The sequence below is a fragment of the Mobula hypostoma genome, chromosome 4, assembly GCF_963921235.1.
Source record: "Mobula hypostoma chromosome 4, sMobHyp1.1, whole genome shotgun sequence".
NCBI lineage: Eukaryota > Metazoa > Chordata > Chondrichthyes > Myliobatiformes > Myliobatidae > Mobula > Mobula hypostoma.
The window spans coordinates 188,427,448-188,444,180 of record NC_086100.1 but is presented as its reverse complement, the minus strand read 5'-3'; the positions used below and the strand labels follow the sequence as shown (position 1 = coordinate 188,444,180).

The 16,733-nt window shown below is 45.2% G+C and overlaps 1 protein-coding gene across 1 annotated transcript in view; it reads right to left on the bottom strand.

The window, feature by feature from the left end:
- LOC134345002 (5-hydroxytryptamine receptor 7-like) overlaps positions 1–15,416 on the bottom strand; it is a 67,846-nt gene extending 52,430 nt beyond the window's left edge. The window contains exon 1 of the mRNA XM_063045131.1: positions 14,043–15,416. Coding sequence (XP_062901201.1) covers positions 14,043–14,548 — 506 coding nt within the window. The 5' untranslated portion in view covers positions 14,549–15,416. The remainder of the gene's footprint in view (positions 1–14,042) is intronic.
- Positions 15,417–16,733: the final 1,317 nt, after the last annotated feature.

Genomic DNA, 16,733 nt, shown 5'->3' with positions numbered 1-16,733 from the left:
AGAAATTCACTTCTCAGTGTTAAATTAATCTCACAAACTGTGGACACACTTTCATGAACTCTACAATTCATGTTCTCAGTATGTATTTTTGTATATATGTACGTACGTTTATGTATGTGTATATATATATATATAATTTATGTATTATTGACTTTTTAATCTATTTATCTGTCCATCTATTGATTATCTACTGTATCTACCCATTTATTTGTTTATTTGCACAATTTCTTTTCTTTTCCAATATTTTTTATTGATTTCTATATAGAATAGAGTTCAAGAGAATACATATTATAAAACAAAAGAAAAAAATATAATCATACCAGATACAGTATATTAAATCACATTAACGAACTCCTTACTCTATATTCATGTGGATTAGATTAATTCATATATTAGAATATAAACAGTTTTATTAAAAAATCTACACCCACTACCAAAGTCAAAGCTGTTTGGGAAAAAAAAAGAAAAAAGACAATTTGTCTTCTGTTGCACTTTGGTTGATTTTGTCTTTGTTTATGTATAGTTTTCATTAATTATATTGTATTTCTTTGTTTTCCTGTAAATGCCTGCAAGAAAATAAATCTTAATGTGGTACTGTATATGGTATGGTGATATCACGTGTAATGATGTGCTAGTACGTGATTGGACAGAGAACTGAGCATGCGCAGGGCTCGCCAGAATGTTTCAGCACGTGGCGGGAAGACGTGTTTGTTTATTACTGTAAATAAAAGTTCTCTAATTCTTCCAGAACATGATTCTTTACTGTTAACCTACGGTACGTTTAAATAGAAGAAATATAACATGGTGTCAGAAGTGGTTCTGGAAGAATAATACGGGAGAATCAAAGATAATCGGAAAAAAAAGGAGAAAAAAAGTTCAAACGGTAATCGGTGAAATGGAAGGTTTACAAACTCCACCAAAACTTCAGCTGACTGGGAATGTAGCGGAGAATTGGAGGATCTTCAAGCAACAGTTTGAACTGTACTCATCGGCGATCGATTATGAAGAGAAATCGGATAAAACCAAAGCTGCGCTTCTGCTCCATATAATCGGGAGTGAAGCAGTCGGGGAAGCCACACTCAGGTTGGAGGAACAACATCTTATATTCCATCTGGGTAGCCTCCAACCTGATGGCATGAACATCGACTTCTCTAACTTCCACTAAGGCCCCATCTCCCCCTCGTACCCCATCTGTTACTTATTTTTATGAACACATTCTTTCTCACTCTCCTTTTTCTCCCTCTGTCCCTCTGAATATACCTCTTGCCCATCCTCTGGGTCCCCCCCCCTTCCTTGTCTTTCTCCCCGGACCTCCTGTCCCATGATCCTCTCGTATCCCCTTTTGCCTATCACCTGTCCAGCTCTCGGCTCTATCCCTCCCCCTCCTGTCTTCTCCTATCATTTTGGATCTCCCCCTCCCCCTCCCACTTTCAAATCCCTTACTCACTCTTCCTTCAGTTAGTCCTGACGAAGGGTCTCGGCCTGAAATGTCGACTGCACCTCTTCCTACAGATGCTGCTTGGCCTGCTGCGTTCACCAGCAACTTTGATGTGTGTTGCTTGAATTTCCAGCATCTGCAGAATTCCTGTTGTTTGCGTTTAAATTCACTACTGCGAAGCCTCTTCCGGTGATGCCTACACCGAAGAAGTTTAGATCCTCTCTTCGACGGGAGTTCAGTGAAACCATCTCTCACTGCTCCCCATCTGTAATTTCTTCGGCTCTTCAACTTTTCGACCACACTTTGACTCAGACTCGCTATCACAGCCATATATCCTTTCTTGGAACGTGCCTCCGTCGCCAACTTACAGTTGGCTTTAGGATTCGTTTCCGAGCCTCTCAATTTGGACCTTCTGAGGATCCCAGGTACTCACATTTTATTGACTCGCCGCTTCTCCCGTCAAGCTCTGAAGGCGACTCTCTCCGCCATGAGGAGGTACTTGGTGTCCCTATCCCAGACCCTTCCACACCTTCGGGACACTTTCTTCGCCGTCTGTAATGGTCCTACCCGTTATTTCATCCTCCGTCGGATTCACGCCTGCAATCGCCGTTTTTTGACTTTGTCATGTTAGGCAAAGATCGCAAGATCCTACATCTACGGACTCCAGAGCCTGCCGGCCCCAACGCTAGCAGGCATGAACTTCAGACTGCGGCCCCTGCCATTGATCTCGCCGGCTCCAACACCTCAGGGCATATTCAAAACCCGGACTCCAGCAACGACCATGGACACATTCAAAGTGATTGTGCAACCTCCAACTGCAACTCCAGCCTTGAACTCCAGGCCGGGTCTTTATGTGCTGCTGTTGTGACTCCCGTCTCCCCTTCCCCCACCACCACTCCGCAGCCCCGTCTTCCTCAGATCCCACCGTCAACTCCTGGGCCCTCAGAGGCTCCATCTTCCTCTCACCCCAACCCTCCCCTCTCCATTGACACCCCCAGCCTCCCCCCTCCCCCCCTCTGATCCCAGCTCTCATCCGTGCCGGGTCTTTACCATCCCCTCCGACCTTCAACTGTCGGAGGCAGAACGCTCTGTTCTCAGTAAGGGCCTCACCTTTGTCCCCCTTCGCCCACACCTCAGCGAGTTCCGTGTTCGCCACGATGCAGAACTTTTCTTCCACCGTCTCCGTCTCTGAGCCTACTTCTTCGGCAAGGACTCTTCCACCCCCACCGATGACCCCTTCTCCCGTCTTCATCCCTCCTCTTCTTCATGGACACCCCGCTCTGGTCTTCTGCCTGCTCTGGATCTCTTTATCGCTAATTGCCGACGGGACATCAACCGTCTCGACTTCACCGCACCTTGTCCCCATTCCAACCTCACTCCTTCGGAACGCTCTGCTCTCCACTCCCTCCGCACTAATCTTAACCTTATTATTAAACCCGCCGATAAGCGGGGTGCTGTTGTAGTCTGGCGTACTGACCTCTACCTTGCCGAGGCACAGCGACAACTCGCAGATACCTCCTCTTATTTACCCCTCGATCGTGACCCCACTAAGGAGCACCAGGGCATTGTCTCCCACACCATCACCTACTTTATCCGCTCAGGGGATCTCCCATCCACTGCGACCAACCTTATAGTTCCCACACCCCGCACTTCCCGTTTCTACCTCCTACCCAAGATCCACAAACCTGCCTGTCCTGGCCGACCTATTGTCTCAGCTTGCTCCTGCCCCACCGAACTCATTTCTGCATACCTCGACACTGTTTTATCACCCCTTGTTCAATCCCTTCCGACCTATGTTCGTGACACTTCTCACGCTCTTAAACTTTTCGATGATTTTAAGTTCCCTGGCCCCCACCGCTTTATTTTCACCATGGATGTCCAGTCCTTATATACTTCCATCCCCCATCAGGAAGGTCTCAAAGCTCTACGCTTCTTTTTGGATTCCAGACCTAATCAGTTCCCCTCTACCACCACTCTGCTCCGTCTAGCAGAATTAGTCCTTACTCTTAATAATTTCTCCTTTGGCTCCTCCCACTTCCTCCAAACTAAAGGTGTAGCTATGGGCACCCGTATGGGTCCTAGCTATGCCTGCCTTTTTGTTGGGTTTGTGGAACAATCTATGTTCTGTGCCTATTCTGGTATCTGTCCCCCACTTTTCCTTCGCTACATCGACGACTGCATTGGCGCTGCTTCCTGCACGCATGCAGAACTCGTTGACTTTATTAATTTTGCCTCCAACTTTCACCCTGCCCTCAAGTTTACCTGGTCCATTTCCGACACCTCCCTCCCCTTTCTAGATCTTTCTGTCTCTGTCTCTGGAGACAGCTTATCCACTGATGCCTACTATAAGCCTACTGACTCTCACAGCTATCTGGACTATTCCTCTTCTCACCCTATCTCTTGCAAAAACGCCATCCCCTTCTCGCAATTCCTCCGTCTCTGCCGCATCTGCTCTCAGGATGAGGCTTTTCATTCTAGGACGAGGGAGATGTCTTTCTTTTTTAAAGAAAGGGGCTTCCCTTCCTCCACTATCAACTCTGCTCTTAAACGCATCTCCCCCATTTCACGTACATCTGCTCTCACTCCATCCTCCCGCCACCCCACTAGGAATAGGGTTCCCCTGGTCCTCACCTACCACCCCACCAGCCTCTGGGTCCAACATATTATTCTCCGTAACTTCCGCCACCTCCAACGGGATCCCACCACTAAGCACATCTTTCCCTCCCCCCCCCTCTGCATTCCGCAGGGATCGCTCCCTACACAACTCCCTTGTCCATTCGTTCCCCCCCATCCCTCCCCACTGATCTCCCTCCTGGCACTTATCCGTGTAAGCGGAACAAGTGCTACACATGCCCTTACACTTCCTCCCTTACCACCATTCAGGGCCCCAAACAGTCCTTCCAGGTGAGGCAACACTTCACCTGTGAGTCGACTGGGGTGATATACTGCGTCCGGTGCTCCTGATGTGGCCTTTTATATATTGGCAAGACCCGACGCAGACTGGGAGACCGCTTTGCTGAACATCTACGCTCTGTCCGCCAGAGAAAGCAGGATCTCCCAGTGGCCACACATTTTAATTCCTCATCCCATTCCCATTCTGACATGTCTATCCACGGCCTCCTCTACTGTAAAGATGAAGCCACACTCAGGTTGGAGGAACAACACCTCATATTCTGTCTGAGTAGCCTCCAACCTGATGGCATGAACATCGACTTCTCTAACTTCCACTAATGCCCCACCTCCCCCTTGTACCCCATCTGTTACTCATTTTTATGCACACATTCTTTCTCTCACTCTCCTTTTTCTCCCTCTGTCCCTCTGAATATACCTCTTGCCCATCCTCTGGGTCCCCCCCCTTGTCTTTCTTCCCAGACCTCCTGTCCCATGATCCTTTCGTATCCCCTTTTGCCTATCACCTGTCCAGCTCTTGGCTCTATCCCTCCCACTCCTGTCTTCTCCTATCATTTTGGATCTCCCCGTCCCCCTCCAACTTTCAAATCCCTTACTCACTCTTCCTTCAGTTAGTCCTGACGAAGGGTCTCGGCCTGAAACGTCGACTGCACCTCTTCCTACAAAATGCTGCCTGGCCTGCTGCGTTCACCAGCAACTTTGATGTGTGTTGCTTGAATTTCCAGCATCTGCAGAATTCCTGTTGTTTGCAGTAGGGGTATATAATAATTTTGTCCAGATGGAGATAATTTCAATTTAAAGTCGATAATGGACAGATTTGAAGTATTTTGTATACCTAAGCGTAATTTAACATATGAACGATATTAATTCTTCACATGTTCGCAGAGAGCTGCTGAAACGATTGATCAGTATGTGACTGAGTTAAGAAAGCATAGTAGAACGTGCGAGTTCGGATTGCTGACAGGTTCTCTTATTAAAGATAGACTAGTTTGTGGCATTTGAGATAATGCTCTGTGAGAAAGGCTGTTGAGGGTGCAAGATTTAAATTTTGAAAAAGCTTTCGCGATCTTCGAAGCTTCTGAGACCATAAAGTCGCAGGCTGAAGAGCTTTTTGTTGAAAACTGTAATGTAAACGTTAAAAAGCGCAAATGTATCAAGAAATATAATAATACATCGACAAAACCGGCTGAGAGCCAGTCGGCATTTGGGAAAAAAGGTCATGTGATCGCTGTGCGCGGGAACACCATCCAAATTAGTGTTTCGCATATGGCAAAATTTGCAATGGCTGCGGTAGCCACATAACCATTACAGCACGGAAACTTCTCGACCCTTCTAGTCCGTGCCAGTCTCTTACTCTCACCTAGCCCCACCGACCTGCACTCAGCCCATAACTCTCCATTCCTTTCCTGTCCATATAGCTGTCCAATTTAACTTTAAATGACAACATCGAACCTGCCTCAACCACTTCTGCTGGAAGCTCGTTCCACACAGCTACCACTCTCTGAGTAGAGAAGTTCCCCCTCATGTTACCCCTAGACTTTTGCCCCCTAACAACTCATGTCCTCTTGTTTGAATCTCCCCCACTCTCAATGGAAAAAGCCTATCCACGTCAACTCTATCTATACCCCTCATAATTTTAAATACCTCTATCAAGTTCCCCCCTCAACCTTCTACGTTCCAAAGAATAAAGACCCAACCTGTTCAACCTTTCTCTGTAACTTAGGTGATGAAACCCAGGTAACATTCTAGTAAATCTCCTCTGTACTCTCTCAATTTTGTTGACCTTTTTCCTATAATTCGGTGACCAAAACTGTACGCAATACTCCAAATTTGGCCTCATCAATGCCTTGTACAATTTCAACATTACATCCCAACTCTTATACTCAATGCTCTGATTTATAAAGGCCAGCATACCAAAAGCTTTCTTCACCACATGAGATTCCACCTTCAGGGAACTATGCACTATTATTCCTAGATCCCTCTGTTCTACTGCATTCTTCAATGCCCTACTATTTACCATGTAGGTCTTATTTTGATTAGTCCTACCAAAATGTAGCACCTCACATTTATCAGCATTAAACTCCATCTGCCATCTTTCAGCCCACTCGTCTAATCGGCCTAAATCTCTCTGCAAGCTTTGAAAACCTACTTCATTATCCACAACTCCACCTATCTTAGTATCATCTGCATACTTACTAATCCAATTTACCACCCTATCATCCAGATCATTAATCATTTTTCATGCTGTTGTAGAAGTAGAAAGAAGGACAATAGAATGAAACAAGTAAATGCAGTGCTTGAAGATGAACGAGAGGAATTTTATATAGATGTGCTTTGTGAAAACAAACGAAGTAAGAATGACTGGACTACTCCGTTGCAAGTGAATGAAAACAATATTCTGTTTAAACCTGATACTGGGGCACCAGTAAATGCTCTTGCAGGATCTGAGTTTAATGCTTTAAAGCCAAGACCAAAGTTCATCAGACTAATATTAAAGTGACTGATTATTCAGGTGCAGACATTCCAGTTAAAGGAACTTGTGTGGCAAAAGTATCACATAAAAATACTGTGCACATGCTTTCATTTGTGGTCGTGCCAAAAACTGTACAGTCAATTCTGGGTTTATCTGCCTGTGAAAGACTGCATTTGGTGAAAAGAATTTTTGTCTTGGATAGTGACACACAGCTGGAGCGACAGAATGTTGCATTACAGTCGGCAGAAGGTGACGTAACTCGACTGCAGGTCCAGCAGGAGGCAAATGCTGACATGGGGAATATAAAAGCAGTAGCTGCAGTGTCTGAGATGACCAAACAGGAGGCAATTGATGATGTGAAAAAGGAAGAGGTTGCTTCAATGCAAGTAGTAATGAAAGAGACACTAGGAGAATATGAGATTCAGACTAACCACTGTCTAGAGCAAGAACGCTCACAGTGGGCACAGTATAAGGAAGAAGTGAAAGCACAAGTAACGGAATTTGGAAGTTTTATTGAAATGATGAAGTCTCAGCATAAAAAAGAGACTACACAGTTAATGAATGAATTAGATGAAGAAAAAAGGATTTGTATTTCATTACAAATGGAAGTGGAAGGAATTAGGAATGATACAGTCCAAACAGAAGCAGGAAAGCAGATTGCTGAGGAGGATAGTGTGAACTGCTTAAATGAAATTCCAGATTCTAACCAGGAGGCATGTGAGAGTATACCAAAAAGTTCAGTTGAGATACATGAAGAAAAGCTTAAAGCAGAAAAGAAGAAGCACAAAAAGAGTCATGACCCAGATAGCGAAGAGCCAACTTCAGAGTTTCCATCAGCTGATTTGTTTATTGGTTAGTGTTGTTATTTGTTTTTCTCTTTAAGGAAAAGCAGATGTGATTCTTCAGATTTTCAGTTCACTGATGCAGATGAGACAAAACGTAAATAATAACAAGGAAATACAAGATCTATGTGTATCACTTAGGAGGTCTACTAGTGTTGGTAAACCCACAGGGAGACTGATTGAGACTTGTTGAATTATGTATTTGCTTTGATTAATGTTGTTATTTTTTCTTTTTAAGAAAAGGAAGATGTGGTGGTATCACGTGCAACGATGTGCCAGTACGTGATTGGACAGAGCACTGAGGATGCACGGGACTTGCCAGAATGTTTCAGCATGTGGCGGGGTTAGGACGTGTTTGTTTATTACTGTAAATATAAGTTCTCTAATTCTTCTGGAATCTGATTCTTTACTGTTAACCTACGGTACGTTTAAATAGAAGAAATATAACATATGGTGACATATATGTACTTTGACAATAAATGTATTTTGTCTTTGACTAATATTCTCAAACCTCCTTCTTTAAACATTCCCAGCCATTATTCATTTAACAATCTTTAACGATTTGACAGGAATTAATTTGTTCAATAATTACACCTTTCACAATATCTCATTGAATTTAAGCCAATCTACAGCAAAACTTGGTTCCTTTAAGGAGAAAATGATGTCCACAGGATTTACCAAAACCAACAAATGAGAGACTTTATGTTAAGGGACTAAAGAAACCAGGATTGTCTTCAGAGCAGGGAAAACTGAGGGGAAATTTCACAAAAGAGTCCACAATTGTTCCTTATTGGATAAACAGAACCAAGCTAAAGCAAATCAATTAAACAATGCAGTCTTTCTGTTATTCCTGCACAGAATGCAGATGTCAAAAGCAAGCCTATATTTATTCCTCTTGGTAATTATTGTGCCTGAAAGGATGCTGGTGGGGAAATCCCATCGTGAATCACTGCAGTCTTTATTACGAGGTGAACTGCGGTTTTAATGCAGTTGCGTGGCAGGATAGGCTGGTGAACAATCAGAAGTGTTCCAATGCGTCTGGAGTCAGTGTTGGCTAATAGTTACAGGTGGCAGATTTGCTTCCCATAGAAACATTTTCTGATGACACAGTCCTCTGTTAAATGACTCTTGAATGGACCCTTTAGTATAATATAGATAAACTCTTGATTTCTCAATCTACCTTGTCGTGGTCCTGTGATTATATTTGCCTACATGTAGCACACTCTCTCTGCAGCTGTAACTCTGTATTCTACATTCCATAAAGTTTTTCGTTTCCTACTATCCCAATGTTTAGAATAATTTATCTGGATGGTATGTAAACAGCTTTTCACTCTATCTCGGTACATAAAACATAGAACATTACAGCACAGAACAGGCCATTCTGCCCATCTCTTAGCCTCCTCCAAGATCAACCTAAAACTTAGCTTCACAGAACGCTCTGTTTTACCATTATCCACGTGCCCATCTAAGTGTTTCTGAAATGCCCCTGATCTATCTGCCTCAACCACCACCCCTGGCAGGACGATCCATGCACCCACCACTCTCCGTGTAAAACGCTTACCTCTGATATCTCATACCTTCTTCCAATCACTTTGAAATTAAACCCTCTTGTATTAGTTGTTTTCACCCTGGGAAAAAGTCTCTGACTATCCACTCAGTCGAAACCCCTTATCATCTTGTACGCTTCCATCAAGTCATCTCTCATTCTCCCTCACTCCAGAGGAAAAAGCTTCAGCTTGCTTGACCTATCCTCATAAGGCATGCTGTCTAGTCCAAGCAGCATCCTGATAAATCTCCTCTGCATCCTCTCTGAAACTTCTACATCTTTCCTGCAATGAGGTGACCAGAACTGAACACAATATTCCAAGCGTGGTTCAACAGGGTTTTATAGAGCTGTAACGTGACAATAATAAACCAATTACACCGATCAGTAGTTCATGGTCATTAGCACACCTTTGCTTGCAATCTAGGAAAGAACATGCGCCAATTTCAGAGCAGTATAATCCCACAAACAGCGATGAAACTACCCATATACAATTCCGTCAGTGACCTCAGCTGAAGAGTAAGAACTGGCCGGGCATCGGGAGAGAGCTTCCCTGAGATAACAGATGGGGCAATGAGTTAATATTTCATCCTCGGACGCTGCTCAAATCACTGCCTAGAGTTCTATTTGACTGAGTCATGGCTAACAGCTAAAAAAGATTTGAAGCCATACTTGTGACATTTAAAGGAATTCAATGTTCTTAATTATATGGTTTTACTGTCATAGCAACAAAGGACTGCAAAAAACAGCTACAGAACACTTCACAAGATTCACTCAGATTGCTATTTGGCTCACAAGAAGATTTGTAAAAGTTATATTGATGCTTACAGAGTAAAGACCTGATATTACAGCGTCCAGTCCATGTTATGACAATAACTATAGTCGTGTGTATTAGATTTCAGCATTAATGATGATGTGAAATCTAGCCAGTGAGGTTTCTTTCTGTGTCATGTCAATCTTCCCATTGTCACCTTCCTAAAAAATATGGAATTCATCACAGAAATAATTTCTACCTACTTTGCCCAATTTGCCACCTCGTGCATACATTAACTGGTATGGCTTGCAATAGAGAGTGAAAATAGCAGCTGGTTTAAGTTCGGGTTGATGTTAGTAAATGCAGTGATAAATTCATTCAGTGAAGGGAGGGAGGGTGTGAAGTGGGAACAACATGTCAGAAGCACTCGTTTTACCTTGCTGCTGTCGTCTCGCCCAACGAAACCATCTCAGCCCTTAACACTTCACATGCCAGTGCAGCAGGGATACTTGAAAAATGGAACATGCAGCACAATGACATGTCCCTTACCCAGTATGCCTGTGACGAAAACAGCACCAAATTAAATAAAACCTATCTGCCTGCACATGATCCTTCGCTCTTCATTCCCTGCATGTTTATGTGGCTGATTAAATGCCTCTTAAACACCGCTATCATGTCCACATACCACCGCCACGTCTGCCAGCAGGCTCTGTGCACCTACCACTTACCCCACACATAGTGAGCTGGTACGTTGTTCGAGGAAGTTGGCCCTGGTTAGTGGAAGCAGGAGCATAATGGTTAGATTACTGAAACAGCACCTAGAGTTCCGGACCATTAATGCAGACGCATTAAATCCTACTTCTCAGCCAACGCCATCCGAAGCACAAGCCACCCAACCATCTTCAAAAGGCCATGCTTCTCAAGGATGGCATCCATCATTAAGGACCCTCACCACCCAGGACATGCCCTCTTCTCATTACTACCATCAGAAAGGAGGTACAGGAGCCCAAAGACACACTCAATGTCTTAGGGACAGCTTCTTCTCTTATGCCAATAGATCTCTAAATGGTCCATAAATCTATGAACACTATTTTTGCTTTCCTTTTGCACTACTTATTTACTGTCATATATATATTATTGAATTTTATAGTATATTTTATGTATTGCACTGTACTGCTTTTGCAAAACAACAAATTTCACAACATATGTCAGTGATACCAAATTCTGATTCTGATTCATAGAAATATAGAAACATAGAAAATAGGTGCAGGAGTAGGCCATTTGGCCCTTCGAGCCTGCACCGCCATTTATTATGATCATGGCTGATCATCCAACTCAGAACCCCGCCCCAGCCTTCCCTCCATACCCCCTGACCCCCGTAGCCACAAGGGCCATATCTAACTCCCTCTTAAATATAGCCAATGAACTGGCCTCAACTGTTTCCTGTGGCAGAGAATTCCACAGATTCACCACTCTCTGTGTGAAGAAGTTTTTCCTAATCTCGGTCCTAAAAGGCTTCCCCTCTATCCTCAAACTGTGGCCCCTCGTTCTGGACTTCCCCAACATCGGGAACAATCTTCCTGCATCTAGCCTGTCCAATCCCTTTAGGATCTTATACGTTTCAATCAGATCCCCCCTCAATCTTCTAAATTCCAACGAGTACAAGCCCAGTTCATCCAGTCTTTCTTCATATGAAAGTCCTGCCATCCCAGGAATCCATCTGGTGAACCTTCTTTGTACTCCCTCTAAGGCAAGGATGTCTTTCCTCAGATTAGGGGACCAAAACTGCACACAATACTCCAGGTGTGGTCTCAGCAAGGTCTTGTACAACTGCAGTAGTACCTCCCTGCTCCTGTACTCGAATCCTCTCGCTATAAATGCCAGCATACCATTCGCCTTTTTCACCGCCTGCTGTACCTGCATGCCCACTTTCAATGACTGGTGTATAATGACACCCAGGTCTCGTTGCACCTCCCCTTTTCCTATTCAGCTGGGGAATATAATTAAACCAAATTTTAATATGCTTGTTACTGCCCAGATGTGACTCCAGACCCATCAATACAATTGACCTGTTACTATCTGCTCAGTGCAGTGAACAATAGCTTTGGACAATGTTCAGCACTGCTTGTGAGGTCCATAGTCTGTGGACAACAAGTAACAACAGGTCACTAGTCAGGCTGGTATTTTTCACAAGGTGAGGTCAAGACTGTTCATTTTCTCCACATCAATGCATGTGCAGTAATAGTCTCACAGTGTCATACAGCGCAGAAGCAGGCCTTTTACCATCATAAATCTGGAACAAAGGTGTTGGATTGTAGGATTGTCCTGCGTGGAGACCTCTACTGTCTAAAATTTAGAAGGAAGAGAAACAATCTTATTGAAGTATTCAAAGCCCTTACAGAGCTTGACAATGTAGATTCAAGAATGATATTTCCCCCTGGCTTGCATGTCTGCATCCAAATGTCACAGTCTCAAAATTAGGGATTTTCTGTTCAAGACTGCAATGAGATTTCATCTGGAATTTCACAGAGAAGAGGGTTGTGGAGGTTCAGTCACTAAGTATACTGAAGGCAGAGTTTTAGATATGGGAATTGAGGGATGTGGGTGACCTTATAGAGCAGGGGTTCCCAACCTGGGTTCCACGGTCCCCTCGGTTAATGGTAGGAGTCCATGGCATTAAAAAGTTTGAAACCCCTGGTTTAGAAGGATATATGCAGGCAAATGAGACTGGCTCAGAGAAACATGGTCAGCAGGGATGAGATGGGTCAATAGTCCTATTTTTATGCTGCAAGACTATGGATAATGCAGTAGTGGGGTAAAAGACCCACCATTGTTTCATGAAAGAGGCATGAAAAGATGAATAGTCTATAGCTACATCACTTTCTTCGAACAGTTAAGGACAGTTCAGTGGGTTGGTTGGGTGTGAGAGGGAACAGACGAGAGTGAGGAGCATACCTCATAGAGTCATGCAGCATGGAAACCCTACTGGCCCAAGCCAACCAAGATGTCCAACTAACCACTGCCATTTGGTGATACCCCTTTAAACCTTGCCTATCCACTTACTTGTTTAAGTATCTTTTAAATGTTAAGGTGCATGCCTCATCTACTTCCGCTGGCAACATTCCATATACTAATCACCTTCTGGATGAAAAATCTGTCGCTGTGTTTTCTAATAAATCCCTCCCCTCTGGCATTAAACCTATATGCTCACCTCTGCCCTTATCTCTTTTTCTATTTCCGTTCTAGTTCTCCCCCCACTGCACTTCTCCTGATGGCATGAACATCCACTTCTCTACTTTCCTGTAATTTCCCCCCTTCCCCTTCTTCAATTTCCAACACTGCCCCCTTCTTTCCCCTTCTCTTTGCCTCACCTCGCTCTGGTGCCCCTCCACCTTCTCTTTCTCCTGTGGTTCGCTGTGCTCTCCTATCAGAGCCCTTCCTCCAGCCCTTTACCTCTTCCGTGTATTCCCTTCCAGCTTGTGGCTCCATCTCCCCTCCCAGGCTCTCACCTGGCCTCACCTATCACCTGCCAGCTTCCTTCCCCTCCCCTCCCCATCTTCTTATTCTGGCTTATTCCCCCTTTCTTTCCAGCCCCGGTAAAGGGACTAGGCCAAAAGGTCGACTGTTTTATTCCTCTCATAGATGCTGCCTGATCTGTTGAGTTCCTCCAGCATTGTGTGTGTGAGTGTGTGTGTGTGTGTGTGTGTGTGTGTGTGTGTGTGTGTGTGTGTGTGTGTGTGTGTGTATACGTTCCCTGTACAATCTAGTTTTCGATTCCCCAACCCTGGAACAAAGTCTGCACATTAACCCTGTCTGCGCCACTCATGATTTTATACAGCGTGACCAGAACTGTATACACAGGTGAGGAGAAAATCTGCAGGTGCTGGAAATCCAAGCAACACACACGAAATGCTGGAGGAACTCAGCAGGCCAGGCAGCAGCTCTGGAAAAGAGTGAAGTCCACCTTTCGGGCGAGACCTTTCATCAGGATTCAGTCAGCTGAGTTCCTCCTGCATTTTGTGTGTGTGTCGCTTGTACACAGGTGAGTGAGTGAGAGAGAAAGATGCATGAAAAGAGCTCACCTATCCACACTGATTACACACAGGGTCATGATAGAAGCCGTGCAGCACATGACATCCATGGCGATGAAAACGTTGCAGAAAACTTTGCCGAAGAGCCACTCGCCCCCGACCAGGTCCGTTATGATCACGAAGGGCATGACGGCCAGGGCCACCGAGAGGTCGGCGGCCGCCAGACTCACCACCAGGTAGTTGGAAGGCTGCCGGAGCTTCTTGACGATGCAGACCGAGATGATGACCATGGCGTTGCCCGCGATAGTCCACAGGGTGATGATGGACAGCACGACCCCGATTATGACTTTCTCCACGTCGCCATACGGCAAAATCTCCTCTGTGCAACCGGTGAAATTGCTCCGGTTGCCCGACAGTTGGTCCGCCTCTTGCCTCAGGCTGGAGTAAGGTTTTTCCGTGGGGAAGGGGGAGAGAGCTAGCTCCTGCCGATGGCCGAGGGTCTCCGCGTGGTCTAGAGCCCGCTGGCTGAGTTGGATGGGGTCGGCGTGCACACCCATTGCTGACGGAAAGAGAGAGAGGGAGAGTGACTCCGAGAGAGCCGAACTGGCCCAGGCAGCCCTCTCGGCTCTGGCGAGTGGCCAACACCTCTCAGGACTCTATGTAGCAAAGACACCTGCTCCCCATTCCTTCACCGCCGCCCTGCTCGAGCCTCCGGTCTCCCGGACCAGAGAGCGACACACACATCGCTCCCCTCCAGACCATCGCCACCCAGATAGCCTCCAAGTCTCTTATGGCCTTCAAAAACTCAGTCTCTTGGCGGCTTGCGGGCTACAGAGAATCGAGTTGCAGCGCACTTCCTCAGTCGCGGTTGCTGACAGCTGGCTGATTCGAAGCAAGCTTACAAACCCATTTCCCTCGGCAAAAAAAAGTTTGTCAAACGGACGCAACTCAACCGCTGCCTTTGAGTCTCATAGAACAGAAATACTTTACCTAGAATCGATTTTTTTTTAAAGTAACGGCAGATTCTCAGCCAGAACGCATTTCGATTCCAATCCACCTTATTGTAGGTCCGGGGACAGGTTAAGCGTTCCCCTCTCGGAGACGGAATTCAGGAATGTTATCGAGAGGTGCGGGAATCGCCGCGTTCGAGTCGGACTGCTCCGTCTCTCCGCTGAGGCGGGCAGCTTTGAGGAAAGGGATGGAGTGGGAGAGGGCGGATAAGCGACCCTCTCTATTTATATAACACCGTAGCCGGGGGGCAGCAATCTGTTCCTGCCTTCGCAGAGCCGTCGGGAGCGAGCTTGCAAGTGCGGCGAACGATAGCGTTAACCCCATCATATCTGCGTGAACGGAACGGACGAGGGGGAAGAATCTGCGGTTAAAGGTGGGAGACACCGGACACTGCAGATGCTAGAATTGGGATCAGCAAACAAACTGCTGGAGGAACTCAGTCAGTCAGCATCTGTGGAGGTGGGCGGGGAAGGGGGAATAGTCAGGGTTTCGACTAACTCGCTACTTCCGCAGATGCTGCTCTGCCTGCTGAGTTCCCCCAGCAGTCTGCACGGGGGGGGGGCAGGGTTGGAATGTTTAACTGCCATTAAATATATGTGTTGATAATTTGTGGTGATATATGTTGTGAGGGGAGAAATACATTAAGTGGCCACTTTATTAGGTACACCGTACACTTGCTCTTTAATGCAAATATCTAATCAGCCAATCATGTGACAGCAACTCAATACATAAAAGCATGCAGACATGGCCAAGAGGTTCAGTTGTTGTTCTGACCAAACATAAAAATGGGGAAGAAATGTGATCAATGTAGCTTTGACCGTGGAATGATCTTGGGTGCCAGACAGGGTGGTTTGAGTATCTCAGAAACTGCTGATCTCCTGGGATTTTCACACAGAACAGTCTCTAGAGTTTACAGAGGATGGTGCAAAAAACAAAAATAAAGTTTTGTAGGGTTTTTGTAGGTGAAATCACCCTGTTAATGAGAGGGGTCAGAGGAGAATGACCAGAGTGGTTCAAGCTGACAAGAAGGTGACAGTAACTCAAATAACCACGAGTTAGCGCAGTGGTCTGCAGAGAACATCTCTGAATGCATAACATCTTGAACCTGAAGTGGATGGGCTAGAACAGCAGAAGACCACAAATATACACCGAGAGGCCATTTTATTAGGTACAGGAAGTATCTAGTACAGAGTGAAGAGGAAAATATTTCACTGGCAAATGAGCATTTCGTTCCAGCAAGCAGCTATGATGTAAATGCCAGTAATAATTGGTTTCTGCTTTACGGATAGAACAATTCCATAACCAATTACCTGCCTCTTCTTCACTGTTTTCTCTGCTATGCTTTGCTGGCATGAGTATCTTCACCCTCATATCTCACTCTGCAATCCAAAATCCTTTCCTTCACATTTCAACACCTTCATTGTTTTCAAAACTTCAGCCCCTGCCTGTCCCTTGCAAGAGAAATAACAGGGAAGCTGTAGGACACAAAATAGTACAGATCAGTACAGGCCCTTCAGCCCATGATGTTGTGCCTATATTTTAACCTACTGCATGATCAAACTAACATAACCCTCAATTTGTTTTCATCCATGTGCCCATCTAAGAGACATTTAAATGTCCTTAATATCTCTACCACCACCCCTGGAGGCAAGTTTCATACACGCACCTCTGCCTCTGTGGAAAAAAAAACAGCTCCTGACATCACCCCTATACTCTCCTCCCTGTCTTACG